At 40.3% G+C, this 18,142-nt stretch overlaps 1 protein-coding gene across 1 annotated transcript; it reads left to right on the forward strand.

Annotated features, from left to right (window-relative positions):
* Positions 1-6: 6 nt before the first annotated feature.
* On the forward strand, positions 7-16,634 carry TMEM192 (transmembrane protein 192). The gene is made up of 6 exons (XM_057375459.1): positions 7-110; positions 2,948-3,094; positions 7,120-7,384; positions 8,737-8,871; positions 12,568-12,670; positions 15,016-16,634. Exons 1-6 carry the CDS (start codon positions 69-71, stop codon positions 15,137-15,139), a joined length of 816 nt encoding a protein of 271 aa, XP_057231442.1. The 5' UTR covers positions 7-68; the 3' UTR covers positions 15,140-16,634.
* Positions 16,635-18,142: the final 1,508 nt, after the last annotated feature.

Genomic DNA, 18,142 nt, shown 5'->3' on the forward strand with positions numbered 1-18,142 from the left:
GCCGGCGGCAGGGCCGGGCGGGGGGCGCCCATTAAACACCAACGGGGCGGCCGAGGCGAGCGGCRGCGATGGCGCTGACGGCGGGGAGGCGGCGGCACGACTTGGACAACGTGAGCGCGGCGGGCGGGAGCGGGAGCGGGGCCGCGGCCTGGGGCCCCGCCCGGGTGAGCGGCCGGGCTGCCGCTGAGGGTGGGCGCGGCGGGCGAGCGCCTCGTGTTCCGTGCCGTCTCTTCTTTCCGCCCCTTCCTGGCTGTTTTCTGTCCCGGGCGCCTGAATCTTTATCTATTTCTTCCGGGGGAACCGCCGGCCCAGGCGCCTCCCCAGTGGCCCTTTCGGAAGTGAGGAGGCCGCCGCGGCCCCTCGCTCCCCGTGCTGCCCTTCTCCAGCCGGGCTTGAAAAATCCCCGAGGCGTTTGGGCCTGGACTTGTTTCTAATCGAAATTGTTTTCTACTGCTCGTGTAGCTCCTTGGTTTTTCTGGGTCGTTCTTCTCCAGGCGGATCCTGTCAGTGCCATCTCTGGATTCTGTGCTGTTGGCTGGCATGACCACGGCGTTTTTGTTTGAATGTTTATCACCGCCCCAGCTGGAAGCCTGCGTGGGCAAGGCTTGCTGGCTCTGGCTTGTTTCTGCCTGCCATCCTCCTGGTGCTGAGCGGCTGTGGAAGTGGTCACATGTTGGTGGTGGATCAGGGAGCCAAGAGGCTGAAGCTTTAACCTTTGCCGGGCAGCAGTGCCAAGCAGGGCCGGATTTAAGGCATTTTGGCTTTCGACAGCTGTGGTTTTGGCTCATCTTAATGAAATTAAATCCGTGTTTGCTCTAGGACACTTAGTCCCAGATTGACTGCATGGGATCATCATATCACATGCTTTAACTCCCTTCTTCTCCCTGTTGTCTGTAATAATGTCTACTTGAAGAGATTGTGTCATCTATTGCTTCCTAATAGTAGCTGTAGTTTAGGATGCGAAGATGGATTGTAGCCAGTCTTATAGAGCCAGTYTACATGTTCAAAGCTCTGATAAAGCTTTGTCTATGAAGGAGTGTCCTGATCTCTCATGGTATTGCAGAAATGGTGAATCATTTGTTCCCATGAGATGAAGGATACTGTCTGAAGGRGAATTGCTGTGTTTGTGGGAGATGTGAGCTGTTAACCCTGCTATTGATTCTGTGGTCATAGAATAGTTTGGCTTGAAGGGTCTTTAAAGATCTATTTCCAACCCCCCTGCCATGGGCAGGAACACMTTTCCCTACACCAGCTTGCTCAAAACCCCATGCAGTCTGGCCTTGAACACTTACAGAAATGGCGCATCCATATCTTTACTGGGCAGSATGTTCCAGTGTCTCTCCACCCTCACAGTAATGAATTTTTTACAGATGTGTAATCTAAAGAATAAGACAAGATGCCTTGCCTGCTGGAGTGTTGGTCCTTGCTTTCAGAGCTTAAAATTATACCTGGGTTGTGAAAACAGGCAAATGAGGAAGAGAGGACACTTGTGCTCTCTTGCTTCTGGATTTGCCATCAGTGACATGAGAGGAGTGCAGTTTGTAGACATTTAGGTGTGCAGTAAAAGGTCATCTTACTAAGCAGGTATTTCAGTAAGGGTCCTTTACAGTCAAAGACTGGATTAATTAAAAGGTATCAAATAGCTGAGGGAGGTCTGTTCACACTCCTCTGTGGTAGCGCAAGTGTAGTGTTTGTGGTTCTAAAATAAAAATTATTGTTGACTGAAATAACCCTTGATGCCTACCTACTTCCTTCACTATAGGCAGTTGCCTGCAGGTGAAATAATACTGAGGGGCCAATCTACATTGTCCTCATTACCATGAAGTATAAACCTAGGTCTAATCCTTCTCTTCCTGTGCTAGTGTCTATGCCTCATTTGTTCTGAGGCTTATGCTGCTTTCTGTCATGGCAAAGAAGTTTAAAAAACAGTAAAACCCAGTGARCCCTGGTATGTCTGAATATTCAGAAGGCTGGAGTGAAATGGGATCTGGCTTTTGTCTTCTTGTTCTGGGCTGTGGCTGAGGAGAGCAGTCAAAACTTGCATGGAAATATTGAGTTGCTTTATATTCTGAGGCTAGGGACRTAACAGGATGCTAAGAGAGGAACTAGCAGTTTTGGCCATCATAGCCTGTGCATGTTCCACTTAAGATGTATTTGGTGATGTTATCCTGGCCTGAAAGGAGCAAGGATGCATAGCTCTGRGGCAAGTTCCTTGCCCGAGGGTTTTCGCTCCACCCATACTTAGTTTTACCTTCTACTCAGTAAAAGGCAGTATATTTGAGCTGAAGGTGAAGTCAAAGACCTAATAATTGGCTCCAACATGACAAGGGCTGGCTGCATTCTCTCTAGTGTAGGCAGAGAATGTCTTGCTCAGCTCTTAGTAGCATCTTCTTCCCTCTGTGAATTACTGCTTCTTCCTTGCCCAGTTCAGTTCTAGTTACTGCTGCAGGTGTTTTGACATGTCAGTAGTGTCAGTGGCTGAAACACTCAAAACTGCTACTGTTACACTGCAGCTTGTAGTTGCCTCCAACTGCAGTTGGACGGAAGTAAGAACAATGAATTTTGCAGAACCTGTGTAAAGTATGTGAGACAGATTTTGTAATTTTTTTACTTTTTCCTATAAATATACTAATACTTCTGACATCTCTCAGAGTTGAAGCYCAGATACTTGTAATATATTTTAAAGGCTGAAATTCCTGAAGAMTAAGGAATACTAAGACTCAGTGAAATACTATGTAGATTAGTATTGGRTTCCTCAGGGACTGAGTTCTCACATAAAGATGTGATGAGAGTTTACCTAGAGTTTAAGAGTTTGTCTCAAGATATTAACTTAATGGGGTGTTTTCCCCCTCTCAAGGCTTGATTTGCTAACAGAAAATCCCTAAACCTTTGTACTTTGCTTTTATAGCTTACCTGTTGCTATGTTTGCCCTCCCCTTCTGTTCCAGGGCTCCTTGGAAATAACACAGAGTTTGGAAGATGATCCTCTACTGGATGCACCACTCATTTCATCTCATACATTGCATTCCCAGCTGAGGCCAAGATTTCATGCTATCCCAGCAGTTCTCCTTGCCAATTTCCTGTTGCTAATTCATGTAAGTTTAAGAAGCATGATTTCCTTGAGAAAACTTGCTATCTCTCCTCTGAATCCTTAATGTTCAGGTGAGAGAATTCTTATGATGTGGCATTGCATACACTGTTCTTCCAACCCAGTGAGGTCCCCTTTGCCAGTAAATTCTGATAATGTATGTGCTGTCAGATACTTGCTGCCTTCTCATTCTGATTGTTGGCACTGTGACACATCTTATTAGGAGGAAAAGCATTTTAAATAATAGTTCTTCATGCTGTTGGAAATGTACTTCAAAAACAATATTACTGCTGTAGAAGTGCTAAAGTAGTTATCGGGGGCTGAGATAATTTTAATGTCATGTCTTCTGAGACCAAACTTAATTTCAGTGAGAAGGTAASTAAACAAGTCAAGTTAAACTTCTTAGGGGGTGTTTCATGATAGTGGCTGGAGAGATACATTAATCCACATATTATTTCCTGCTTCTCACTTCTGGAGGTTTAAGAGCAAAAAGCACAAATACTGAACAGTATCTAAGCACTTATAGTGCTGGTAGACAGAAGTAGAGTCCTGCCTAGTAGTCAATTTCTCCTTGATAAGCTGAAGAGGCTTGTTCTTCCTTGTGTGTGGCAACCAGATATKAAGAAGGAAGGCTGGAGAGCTCTGAGCCCAAGATCTGACTGAAATTATACTTTCATGGCTCTTGGAGATATGGTGGATTTGGTAGTGTTAAGTAAATGGTGGACTTGGTGATCTTAAGGGTCTTTTCTAACTTTGCTTCTATGATTCTATAGTACCAGTGACACAAGGTATTTGAGAGCTTAATTTGAGCTCTAACAAAAAAATACTGTGCCCAGTGCTCTTGAAAACATGCTGTCTGCCAGGACTTTAAAAGCACATATCAACCTCTACGGTCCCTCTTTGGGCAGCTGCGTAAAGTTGTTCAATATGCTTTAGCCTTCTAMCTTTAGGAGAAGGTGTATTGTGGGCYATGTGGTAGTATCAAGAAATRCCCATCTGGCTGTCAGACTTAAGGAAGACYTCTGCTATTCTGCTGAATAGGCTAYCAAAATTCCCARYRGAAACCACGTATCCAGCGTTATTCCCTTCCCCTACCAGAACTCTGTGCCATTCTATTTTAGAAAACACTTGAGATCTGCTATTGGTAACAGAGCGGTGAATCTTTCTCTGCCAAGCCTTGGGGCTTTACTATCTACCTACTATAACTGATGCAGCCAAATGTCAGTCACTCAGATCCTAGGAAACTGACGCCTATTCTCCCCCACATTTTCCTCTCTCCTGCAAAGGGAGAAAAGTGTGGGTAGGTGAAGAGGGAAAACTTCTGTGGCTTCTGTCAACACACATTTTTAGAGGTTAAGTCTCGCTGTTATTGCTGAACCTGCTTCAGTGACCAGTTGGTCCTTGGAACAAAATGTAGACGTATCCTTTTCTGTTGGCAAAATAGCATTATAATTGCTAACTTGAGTGGCACTGTCTCTMTCACTAAAAAGATGGATGGGGAAGACAAGCTTATTGGTTTTCCTTTCCCTATGCTTCTGCAAATGTGCACTAATCTTGTAGAATGTGGAGAGAAGCCAGGTTAGTTTCTGATGCACAGCCTTCCAAAGGGGTRAATGTCCTGCAGAAGTTAAGCCATCGTAGTATTATGCAGTAGAGCTGTAATGCATTTTTAAAGCAATTTGTATGTAACTTGGGAGTATTTCTTCTTCACCTTCCTGTGCCAAGAAATGGAATTAAGTAGCAAAATAGCTGCTGAGGTGCAGCTGCCTAGTTACATACAATTCTGAAAAGTGTGAGTAGGATATGCTGGAGTGAGGTGGGACTGGATTTTTCRGTGCCTTTCCTTTTGCCAAGCCTTGCTTTTCTGAAAGCTTCCCATCAGGAGGCTGGAGAGCAATGTGAAGTGTACASGATAGGAATAATTTCTTTGTATTAATCTTTCCTTAATCCTATGTGTGTGTGCACCTACAGAAAATTGAACTTAAATACTACTCTTTATAAGAATTTCTTCTTTGYGTGTAAAAATAGGCAGGGGGTGAGACACCTATAATTGAACTGCCCTACAATGTAAACAAAACATGTTTAATAAATACCACTCTAAATGCCAGCTTCCTGCTTCCTCTTGTATACACTGCTGTAGTAGTTTAGTAGAGGTGTAATACTAGGTAGGTGAGTCCTGCTTRCATCAGTTTAATATAGCCATTTTCTGTGCTGAAATGCATTCCCACCACCTGGAAGGAGTAGAACTAAATGAGTCACTATTGTAAAAATGGCAAACCAACCAGTGAACAGATCAAACAAAATAGTAGAGTTATTCTTAGCTTTGTGAGAAAAAGAGGGGGTAAAATAATAAACAAATTATAAACCTTCCTCTTTTTAACTACTTCATCTATCTACTTAACCCATCTCAACATAACATGGTATTTAATTTGCATTTGAAGTAATGGTCTCAGATAATGTGGGATACACTCCTGTTTTGCTTTGAGTTTTTTTTTTCCTTCTGTGTTCTATYCTATCTGTCCTCTGTAATGTCTCWTTTACGTATTGATGATTGTGTGACRATTATTCCCCCTTCTTCCTCCCTCCCAAATTACCTAACTCTGGTCACAACCAGAAGAAGCTAAGGGCAGTTTGTCTCAAGAATAATTAAATGRTTCTGAAAAGTTAATTTCTGTAAAGAATGTTCAGAAAGTACAAAAACAGGAAAAATAAGTTCAAGAGGTTGGAAAGGGCCTGGTGGGATCTTAGATATGCATAGAACTAAGTATGGAAATGGAGACAGCAAATGAGTACTTTGCTCCATCTTCAGTTCTGATAGGCTGTTTTTGTCAGTTATTATATGATATGCAAAACATCTGACACCTTTCTTTTTTAAGCTAAGTGTATTAGAATTATTAGAAACTTGCAGACAACTTGATTTTCTTGTTTTGTCTATAGAAGCTCTCAGTTTACTTCTTTGTTGGTGGGAGTTGTTTTTCTCTACAGTTCTGTTTTAAAAATATTCCTGTGCTGTRGAATGAACCAAGATAAGAAAGTATAATATTATTCTTGTTCACTGAATGAACACAGAGCAAATATTTTCTGTGACAAAACTATAAATATTAAGAAAGTCCTGTGTGTATGCATACACCACAGGTAATGTGCATCCACAGCTTTGCTTTCTAATTGGCCAAAAAATTGCTGATGCTCGCTGCTGATGCCGAAAATTTGGAGAGGAGTCTAGGAGACAGGAAAAGTTATGGCACAATGGCAGCAGTCTGAAAGGATAAGTATATATACAATTTGACTATATATGCAATCTGACTGACAATCTGTCTGGTCACTCTGATACAAGTAAAAAGGTAAAATGGAAAAACCTGATGGCAAATATACTGGAGAGTGATTACCAGTTGGCAAAGATGCCTACTCAGTGTTAATAATTCATTTTAAGTTACTGTGATGATTCACTTYTCTAATGTCAACCTGGAGATGGTCTTCAATGGCTGTAGTAARGGATTGATTTTCACTTAAGAAATGTTGAATGTTGATTTAAAGAAGCACAGACAGTACCAATAAGATAAGAGCCTGTCCCACTGAGCAGCATTAAGTTTAATTGAATGAGTCTAAAAAGATGTGATTTCTCTTTTATAGGAGCATAAATCAAGTACTGCCTAARGTAAAAAGGGATAGTAAGGAGGGTCCAGAAATGAAATAGATTCACTATGAAGACTGGAGGAATGGTGAAACTGATTTAGTAGAAATTCTGGGAAGGGTGACAGTTACGAGCTCTGTTCTGCTGGAGACTGGCTGCCCTCTTGCATGTCAATCTTACTACTTTGCAATTTCATTCATCTKTATGTTCCCAGAGTGACATGTAGTGGTTGCAGCAAGTGTCTAATGCTTTGTATGTTACCTCAACTCCAATGAAATCAATTCAGAAAGTAATGCATAATGAATGAATTACATAATCCTGTTTTTATGGTTTGGGTTTTTTCATATGTTAACTTTTCAATGKTAACTKTAAAWTTTTTTCTCTCTTYCTTTCTCTTCCAGGTTGCTTTTGTTGTTCTAGCATTTTTAGCAGCTATGTTTTGTTCTTACCCCAATCCAAACCAAGATAAGTGCCCTGGAAACTACACTCACCCACTTAAAGTGCAGACTGTCATAATAATTGCAAAAGTAATTCTGTGGGTTCTGCATGTCTTTTTTGAACGRTATGTCCAGCACCACCACAGCAGAGTCAGAAGAAGAGGTTACTTCTCCATATATCGATCAACAAGGCATCTAAAAAGGCTTCCACTGCTGATACACTCCACAGGTTAAGTAAACTTGGCTTTTTTCCTTCAAAACCTTTAAACTGTGACACTGGAAGTCAAAGTCACCACTTCAACAAATCTAAAATCCATCTAACTTGAGGGGATTTTTGCATGAATACCAGTGTAACAGGGCACAATGGTTTTTAAAGTATTTTTGCCTCTTAAAATCCCACTTTCCTCTTGGAGTAGATTTTTTTTTCACCAGAATTAATAAATTAAATGGTCTTTTTTTACATAAAAACTTATCTTTCTTTCAACACCGTTCCCGAAAGAGCTGGTCAGCTTGGTAAGTGTGCAACACTTCAGGCTCTGGCCACTAGATAGAGCTCTGAAGATGTAGAAGTATTTGGAGTCCAGTGACAAAAGCAGGCTGCAGCAGACTTAATGATGGAGGACTATTTCTGCCTATTGGAGTGTAATCTGCAATACTTAGCCCTGCTTTCAGACTTAGATGGAGCCCACTTCTCCCCTACTAGACACTGTGGGCATTTGTGAATGTTCAGATGCAATCAGGTGTGTGCTGTGAAATTTTGAAGGATGTTTAGAAGGTAGTTCTTCCATTACTGCAAGCTTCCTGCCATGGTAATGATTGCTGATACCACTTCCTTCACTTGACTGACACAGTAGAAAAGAGAACTGCACAGTTAGTTCCCTAGCTATTTTAATGGTCTTTATATATTTAGTTCTTTATCTAGAACCTGGTTATAACACTTTTACAGGARGAAAGAGAACACTTCATACTCAGTATCAGAAAAGAGTGTGTAAAGACATSTGTAACTCTGTRTTTCTCTTTGACTAATTGTAYTCATTTCAATTAAACTTTCAGTAACTTGCAAGTATTCAGATAAYAGCTGGGGAAGTGGAAGCCTGTGCCAGTAGGCATTGAAAGGAAGGTGTTTGGGGTTTTTTGCTCTGTTAGCCTCATTTAAATATATTTTAAATCCASTACTGGAAGGAGAATACCCCCTCATGTTGGGCTGACTGATKTTATCACTTAGGTRCTGAAAGAATSGGTAATATGGATAGCATCAACAAAGACAGAAACTGTTTAGGTCCATGTACATAAGGGTSTTTCTTCCTCTTCTGTTTTTTAAGTCAGAAAAATCTGTAAGAAAACTTATAATTGTCTACCATTACAGTCAAATGCTGAAATGAAACTGCATTTTACTATCAGCAGGTATACGGCTGAGGAAATTAGCTAAAAGGCCAAATGTGGTATGAAATGGAAAAGCATTTCTGAAATGGTACTGAAATGGTTCAGCCTGAAGCGGCTACTGGGAGTGAGAAAGTATTAATTTATTTTCAGCAGTTAATGAAATCACTAAATCTGTAAAATATAACATTTGTTTTCTAGGTAATACAGCCCTGCTCTTGATTCTGTCGGTGCAGCATTCGTTTCCTGATCACAGTAAAGTGTACCTGTATCTTATCCTGGGAGTCCTGAGCCTGGAGATGATTAGTTCCCTGACATGCTTAGTGATTTACACAGGTGAGAGAGACAAACTTTGCCTTCTTTTATGAGATTCATTATGGCTGGTACTCAACTGTTTTGTTTGCCCTCACAGTAGTTCACTTGGGGTACCCCAAGGTATTCAGCTGCCATTATGAATACTGTACTTGTGGTTCTTTGCTTGTAGAAGGAGAACTGAGGCAAAGCCAAAACAAATTRGGAAAGGTTGTCAGGCTTGATTTGGTTCCAAGTGCTGCTAAATGAAAGCTCCATGTTATCTTGAAGCTGTTAATCCAGTGAAGTGGCAATAAATGCCTAATTATTTCAAAAAGTGTCCTGTGAAAGGGTTTGTCTGTGTTATCAATGTTTCTCTAATGCATGCATCACAAGCTGTGAAGAAGTAAGAGCTGTCTGGCTTAGTCAGAACTGCCTCTGGGCTTTACATGAGGGGTTTGCATACCTGATCTGTGACTGTGCCTTATCCAGCCTCTTCCTCTTTCCTTGGTCCCACCCCAAAGGCTTCAGTTTCTCTTTGATACTAAAATGGAAGATTCCTTCTAATGAATATTTTTACAAAGCATGGGTTTTGGAAACTGTGATTATTAAAATTCAAATCTATGATTATATTAAAAACTGTGAGGCTTTGCTTTGTGCTATCACTGTTGGTTTGTAAGGTTATCTGCTTGGGTTTGGTGTAACTTACAAAGACTTGATAAAACACTTGCCTTTAAACTTTGCAAAACTATCTAAAATGTTGATAAATAAATGCTTAAAAGAAAACTTTGGTCTGTTCATAGTAATGCAATGGCACACAGAGAAATACTGCCAAGTGTAGCTTTTTCGTGTAGGAAATAAAATCTTTTTCTTGACTCTTCTGCAACAGCATCAAAAATGCACCAAAAAATAAGGTCCAAGCCCTAAACTATGTYCTTACAAGTGTGCAGAGGCCTGAATGCTGCAGGTTTGTCAGCTTTCCCCCTTAGCATGGCTCAAGTAGACTGTCCCCTGGAAGAATAAATGCAGCAATAAAGGAATGCAATCATGGCTGTCCTAGGAAACTATTCCAGGAATGCTGGAGATCATCCTTTCTTTGCATAAGCATACTTACTTTCCTGGGAAACTCGGGAAATAGGAGATAAATTGTAAAACTGTAATAGAATGTCAGGAATTCCAGAGAAATGCTACTTTTAGCCCTGAGGCCTGCTGGAGCTCCAAGAGCTACATTGTGTGTCTCTTACCTTGACCAAAAAGGATAAGTGCAAGCAAATTGACCTTCATAGTAGCAAGGTGTGAACCTTTATTTCTGTTATAACTCTCAGACTATTTTTCTGCTTGTTTGTCGCCAAAAGGACAAACTTTCTTAACTTGTACTGTGCCAATTCCTGTGACCTTCAAATCCATTAACCAGTGTACACAAGGAAGTTGTGGGGTGCAGTGTTGTGCTTTCCAGCTTAAAGAGGCTTGAAGAAGGGTGCAGTGAATCGTGAAACTAAGGGGAAGAGCTGCRTTGCTAGGAAGGAGTAAGTAGGGCAATATCTTTTTGCGACAGCTACCTTATCTCCTGAGCAGCCCCCCATCARTGTAATATTCATTCTCTAAAGCTTGTTGTACAAAAGTAGGGTTAAGTTTTATATGACTTAACTTGGGATCAAGATGAGGAAAACCCTAGATTGCTTTTTCCAGTGGGTAGTGTAATTTGTTTTCTTGCTTTCCATCCCAATGCTTGTGGTAAGCTGAGAGACTGCATGCATGTCTRTCTTGTGTGTAGTGGTGGGTTTTAAGGTTTTTCGATGTTTTAATATCAAATTAAGGCTGTACTGAAGCAAAACAAATGTATTTGGCCAATTTTGAAAATACCTGGAGAATCTGTAGTAATAGTGACATTCAGATGGATTTTTTTCTCACAGAGCAGGGTGTGTGACTGGATGGAAGCATGAAGCTTCTTTAATGGTATAGTTTTAAGGGCAGCCCTCTGCTTAGGTTTAGAGTTCCCATCTTCAAGGCAAACACTTAGCAGATACTAATAAGRTAGCATCAGCTAATGTAGCTGAGCAACAATGGGGAGACTAAAGTAAATTTACTCTAAAATCTAATGACCCACCTTTTTTTTTTTGTATTAGCATGTTACTCCTAAATTTTGGAGAGAATGCRGCACCAGTTCACACATTCTTTCTTTMCAGTGAAATAATTAATTCTTAACTATTAGAATGAGACATAAATGCTAATCTGTAGAAGGTTCATGTACCCGACTTTCTTTTGTTAAATATTACTGTCTCACAAATCAGGAATACCTGATTGTAATTCTAGATGTTTCCTYTTGCTTGTTGGAGCTGTTTATGAATTGGATGACAAGACTACTGCCTTTCTTAAAATTGTCTCCATGCAGCATTGTGTGTATAGCTGTAGGATGCAGAGGCAGACATTCAGAAATCTACAAGGAATTGCTGTGATTGACCTGTAATAGACTTGACATATATAAATCGTTCAAGTGAGGTAAAAGTGCATGGAGTGAAGTGTAATACAGGCAGCTCTAAATGTCAGCTTACTATTCTAAGTTTTTTACTGCTGTGATAGGGAGTAAAGCTTTAAAAGACTTACTAAATATATGTATTTAATTACTTTCTCACATATTTCTAATATCACTTGAATAAAAGACCAACATTCCCACAAACAACACATGTTGAGAATTCCACATCCATTCCTTTGTGGTTTTATTTGTAGAGAAATACCATCGTAGAAATAACTAACCTTTGAGCCTAACTYGTAGTTAACCTCTGGAGGGTCTTAGCATTGTTTTAGCAGGGTGGCCTGTAATAAACCCTATCGTAGTACTGACTTGTAAGGACAGTCCTTCTGTGCTGCAGTRGTGTGGATTTCTCACAGAGCTGGACTGAAATGTTTTTTGTGGCATTAGATGTATTGTTTCACAAGCAGCCCTAACTGCAGAGTCCCGAATGCATACTCTGGATATCCTGATACTTTCTCTGAATCAGGATCTGACATTGAATGGCTTTAAATATTTTCAGCTTCCTTTTCGAAATAATACAGAGGGTGCCTGCAACTTTTCCCACCCATCCCCATTCTACATCTTTTAAATTTAGCCTTAAACTTTATTCACAAGCGCCCAAGAATTACTTCTGAGTTTGATAGCTAAAAATGCAAGGTTCACAATGTATTTCTGTAGCAAGTGTGCCCTAGTCTGAGCAGACAAATAAGCTGCTGCTTCGTTACAGCTAGTCTAGTTAAACTAGTATTTATTGAAGAGCTTAAGGTAGAAGTTCTGAACTAGCTACTAGTAACAAAATTTCTCACAGATCTTTTTATAGCATGTTGCTTAATTTATGGCCTGAATTTGGAGACTGAATCTTGATGCCCCCTAAAAAGCAATTAAGGTTTCACCCTTTCTTAAGTGGCAAATTAAACTTTGTAGATCTTAAGCTGTCCATTCAAGCTTCCCCATTCAGATTTATTAAGCAGCAGGACTGAGTGGAATAAAAAAAACCCAACAAACTAATTAATAAAATAACTTGCCAAACTGTCACTGACTTAAAGCCATTCCAGAAATGAGCAGAAATAGTTTCTGCTTTTGCTTTCCCTCTTCCCCATTYCTCAAATTCCTTTGTTGTCCTTCCATTTCCTATCCTAAGGTGATCTGTTACAGATTTTTATACCTTAGAATCTGGTGTTAAAGCTTTATTTTTATCCCTTTCCAACTAACATAAACCTTTGTTGCAGTGAAAATAAGCAACTTCAATCGTGCCAAGCCAAGACCTGACATAATTGAAGAAGAAAAGATGTACACCTATCCTAGTCACATTACCTCAGAAGTTGGATTCAGGTAAGAAATCTGTATGCATTTTGTGCTGTGTTCAGCCATGGTATATAGGTAACACTAAAGTAATTGCATTATTTCCTGTAGAYTTCCATGTAGTCTTAAACCTGCCAGCTAAACTAGAGGTAGGAATAACACTTSTGAAGGAAACTCTATGCATAAACCTCCCATTGTAGATGCACAGATGAAATGCAACAGTCTTGYACTTTTTGCATAGTAAATGGCAATTTACTATGATACAGAAGTCCTCAAACATAGGGATGGAGGTGATTGGACCATTTATGGCTGGTTGTGTGAATCTTTAATAAGTGTGCTTAATTTGGTTCAGTTRATTTTATATGGGAGTTTGAGGAAAGATACTAGTGTCTTATACTGTTGTTTCAAGGAGAGCTACAGAAGCACAGCTACTTCATTGAGTTCTTTCAAGGAAGGAAATATATTGTGAGCAGTTGATAGACAAAGAAAACTTTGTTATTCTGTTCTTTGTTATTCTGTGCCAGCAGTTGGACATGAGATTCTAGCAATGGATTTGGAATGCGTTTAAGTTTGGGAAGGAACTTTTAAGATGCAGAGGCCACTTATGGTATAAGGAAGGTCTCAGACATAGAAGCTGTCCAACAGTAATTGAAACTATCCCAAGCACTGGGACTTTTTGTTTGTCCTTTTGTGTACTTTCCAACTGCTCAAACATGTTTCTGTGGTTGAAATCAGTCTGATAGGACTTAACAAAAGCTAGTAATTGAAAGTAACATGGATTTCTGTATAAGAATTTAATTGGAGATTTTCTRATGCACTATGACTTGCTTCTGTATGTGGTGCCTTCATGAAAAGTTGACTAATGAGAGATGACTAATATTTTGGGAACTTCCCCTGATGTCACAAGTGCAGCATGCACATGCTTTTATGAAACTTGGAAGTTTCCTGGACTTGGTGTCCAGGATACAGGAAGGATTTAGAGTTGTCTTGAATTTTGATACCATGTCTGACTTCCATTTTGATATAAAAACCATGGTGGTTGCATGGTGGACCTAATTTCTTTCTCATTCATCTTTTCCCCTGAGAAATTCTTAAATGCCCAGGGAATGTGTCTACAACAATGACCAGCTGAGGAAAAGACTCTGCTTATTTTTGATTAGAGTGCAAACTTCCTGTGAGAACTGATTGCAAAACTGTTATGTTAATTTAGCTCTATACAACTCTGACTCTCCTTCCCTTGAGAGTTAACATCTATTGAAAAGTGAATCCTGTCAGCCCTTCAGTTGACCTTGTTATAAGAATGGTTTTTTAATATCATGACCTCTGCAAACTAAGCTACTGATCAGGAGCCTTTAGTTGGTAGTGCATATTACTGGTTAAGGTTGCAAGTTTTCTGTTTACAAAACTTGTGTTCTTTACTTTTTCCAGTTTATCTACAGTAGGTTTTTAATTGGACCTAAGCTTTTTTCCACTTAGAATCCTTCTCAGCACTTTCTAAGAACTATGAAAGAGGCAGTGTTCCTCCAAAAAAAATGCTGTAAGGCTGAGGAACAGCCTTCTCCATTCTTAAGATGCTCACAAGTATACTGTTGGCAGATTCTCAAGTCAGCTGAGAAGAAATAATGTAATAATGTAAGGAAAGAGTAGACTGAGTAGACACTCAGGCATTGGTACTTCATCTTACTGTATCTTAAAAATTCCCRATTAGCTATGACAAAATTCTGTACTTTTACTAACTTTTTTCCTCTTGATTAATTGGGCTTTATTTACATGTTGCAGTGTTACTATCAGAGTTAAAATGAGGGATATCTGAAAGCTGGATGTATTTCAAGGAGGAGGGTAGCTGTACACGAGGTTGTAGATCTTAAATAGCACAGCTTTTTGTTACTGATGCTGCCATGGCATGTGACTGATGTTGCTGTATGTAGAAGCATATGTATGCTACTCCAGGTTAATCAAGAGATTTCTGTCTTAAACAGCTTATGATCTCCCACAGCTGAACAACAATATTATGCTTGCTCAATACAAGTTTCCTAATGTGTGTGAGAAAGGTTCTGTGGCTCTTAATACAATTCTAGTATGTTGTCTGTCTCAGTTTCTTAAACAGTAAGATCCTCACCCTGTCTAGCAGGAAATATGTAACTCAGTTGTATATACATGGCATGAAGTTCAGCCAGATTTTGTCTTCCTGCCTTCTCATGCAAGATAGAGTTAAACATTGTAGGTTGCCTCTTCACTCAAAAATTAGTTGATCCCAGCACAAGTAAAGCTAAAGAAAACAACTGTTTAAATATGTGTTAATTAGCTCTGACATTTCACTTATTAGRACACTGGTGTCACGTACTGAAACCCATATTTACTTTTGTTACTTCAAGGGAAAATTCCAGTTTAGAAGAGATAGTTGAGAAGCAAGGAGATGTAATAGAGTATCTTCAGCGACACAATGCACTGCTCAGCAAGAGACTGTTGGCATTAACATCTCAGCAAATCAAAACTTAACAGCATTTGGAAAACCGCTGCTGGAGCACTGGAGGGGAGCATGAAGTACGTAATATCCAGACTGATTTGTACAGATGTGACTCTTCTTCAGTTGTCTTTCATGTTTTGAAATAGAAGTTAAGCTGGAGGGATAAACTCTGCGTACACCATAAACATATCACAACTGGACACTCTGACTGTCTTCAAATCATCAGTTCTGGATAAAAGTTCTGCAGTGTCAAGGATTTTTAATTCCTCGTAAGTTAAAGTTAGACCTGAGTTAATGGTTTAACTTTGCCCATTTGTTGCTATTATTTTGAACTGCTGTGTAACCTTTAAGCTTCAGGCTACCGAAGTATTTTATATTTCTGTAATGTAAATTTGTTCTCTAGAAAAATCTGACATTGCAAGGGATGTATTTGCAGTTTCTACTGCTGTAGCTGAGACTAAATGTGTTCTGTCACTGATTCCCTTCACTTCAGGGACAGACAGAGGTGGTGTACTTCACTAATCCGATACAGATACTTATTTTCTGGATGTTTCTCCTTTTCTTCTTTGTCAAGAAAATGGAGAAACATGGCATCCAGTTTGTGGTTATAAAACAGTAGTGAGTATTCTAAAACTRCAAAACATAGAAGTTTTTGATACAAAACAATGCCATGATAAGAAATTGTTCAAAATTCTGGCTTTAAAACTCTCAAGAGGGATCCTCAGGGGAGGTGACTATCCCATTACCAGGAGTTTGTGTTAGCTAGTAACAAGGTTCCTACTCTGCCAATTGAACTAACGATGCAAAAATATTTGAGCATAAGCTTTTCCATTGATCTAGTAACTAACTTGTGTTGAATGCTTTTAAGGATTATGTGAAAAATGCCTGTTACATACTTGCTCTTTACTTTGGCCCCACAAAAAATGTCAGCATCTTGATTTGAAAGTTGAAATGGTGTATGTGGGGAAATGGAAAACAGCAGAAGACAGAAAAGTCTTTTAGAAAACAATAATTTTTGTTTTTAATTTATGGTGAATTAAGGCTGGTGAAAGAACCATTTTGTTCTGGGTACTATTTTGTCTACCAATGTAGATGAAGAATTGTTTTAGAAGCTAATACCTCAGTGGGGATAGGGTAATCACTAATCAAAACAGGGAAGAAGACTCTCATAAGGAGTGGTCTTGTTGGATATAAGAAAGGAAAATTAATTCATCYGACTTTGGTGTTGGGGCACAACTTTATAAGTACCTAAATTGCTTAGTGTGCAACGAATATGGGGTTGTCGCATTCAAAGAAAAACAATGAATATCGGAGGGTTTGCTGCTATCCAACACTAGATTGTTCTCCTTAACTGTTGTTTCTTGRAAATGCAGCCAGAATTTTACAGTATACTTGTAAGGAATAAAGTTAYTTGTTTTTAGAACTCAGGTTTTGATGTGATTGTGTATGTCAATTTATATAATTTCTATGAAAAGCAGTAAAAATATGACTGTGAAGTTCATGCACAATAAATGCAACCAAGGAAGAGTGTGAGTTCTGTTGTTTCTAAGCTCATGTACATCTGGTTCCAACAGGCAATCTGTGCTGAAGTTATATTGAAGTTCTCACACYAGTGTTGGCACTAGCAAAAACTAGCCAAACAAGGATAGCTGTGCTCTTGTTTTGAAGTTTAGTTTTATTCTCTTTTTTGGGTAATGTTTTTTTCCATCATGCTTCAGACTGCTACTTGTGTTCCTTTCAAACATAGAGAAGTAGGCTGCAAAGTGCAGCAGAACAGCTTTGCTTCCTTCTTTCCTCTTTGATGGCTTAAGATAAACCTTAGATTAACCAATAGTGTTGCTTTCTGTGGAACATGGTAGCTGGAGAGAAAAGCACGTGTGGCTTGCTGTGTGCAAACATGTACATCATCTGCCCTTTAATTGTTATCTTTCCTAAGTACACAAGTGRCAACAACTGATAACTGTTAACAACCACCCACCCCTTGCCCCACTTTTCCATTTTTATCATACTTCTTATATCTTTAGGCTTTTTCTTTGGGCAGTGTGGAGGCTTTTCACATTTGTGTGGACTCCAGCCAGAAGCTGGCAATCTTTACTACTCACCCCGAATGCTTGAACCTCTGGCCATGGTAGAGCCACAATGAGCTGTCAAGTAGGATGTGCTTGTGGTTTGTGTCAGCCCCAARCCCCTTGTCTGTGCCAGATGGTTCAAGGCCAACCTTGGCCCTGTTTGGAGGCAGAAGTACTCCCCAGCCCTCTGGGTCCCCTGGTTCTGCCCCAGTGCAAGGTGTGGTGTTGCTGGCTGCTGTGCTGTTGCTGGGTGCTGTGGTCCTGGGCACCTTCCTCCTCCTGGCCAGCCCCCTGCCTGTGCCCAAGCTGCTCTACAGCATGTGCCTGCACAGCTCCTCAGGGAGGCTGTGTACAATCAGGTGTTTGAAATGCTGCATGAAAGGGGTGAATGTCTGCTGCTGTGCAAGGGAGATGAAGCACAGCTGTGACCTTGCTGTGTCTGACATGCCACAGCACAGCAGTGCTAAATTGAGCAATGAGTCCTAATTGTTGTGGTTATGCTGTATCCTGCTTATCAGACACCTCTCTGCTGTTGCCAGGTTCGGTGCTGGGGTGGCCAGTGCTGTCCATCCSCAGTGTTGCAGCCTGGGTGCCTGTCCCTGCAGTGTCAGCACCTGTTYAGGGGCTGGCTGGTACTGCCTGAAGTAAAATCCGTAGTGTGCTGTACATGCAGTAAGCACTGAAGCATTGGGTCCAAGTTTCAGGGGGTAAAAAAGTACCGCGTTGTGAGCGCAGGGGTTGGCACGTGCTGTGCTGCAAAGCAGCGCTTTGCTAAGCACCAACACAGCCCTGCCCGGGTGAGGTGTGGCAAACCTGTCACTCTGAACTGCTGAAGCGATGCTCTTTGTGTAACTACAGCTGCTGAAATGAATCTGCATCTCGGTAASGTATACTGGATGGCAACTGGGGCAGCAAGAGGACAATGAAAACAAAGGAATGTTTCCGAATATGTGTTACAAGTGTACC

Source organism: Malurus melanocephalus, unplaced genomic scaffold (assembly GCF_030028575.1).
Source record: "Malurus melanocephalus ecotype Western Australia unplaced genomic scaffold, MMel_1.1 scaffold_9, whole genome shotgun sequence".
Taxonomy (NCBI): domain Eukaryota; kingdom Metazoa; phylum Chordata; class Aves; order Passeriformes; family Maluridae; genus Malurus; species Malurus melanocephalus.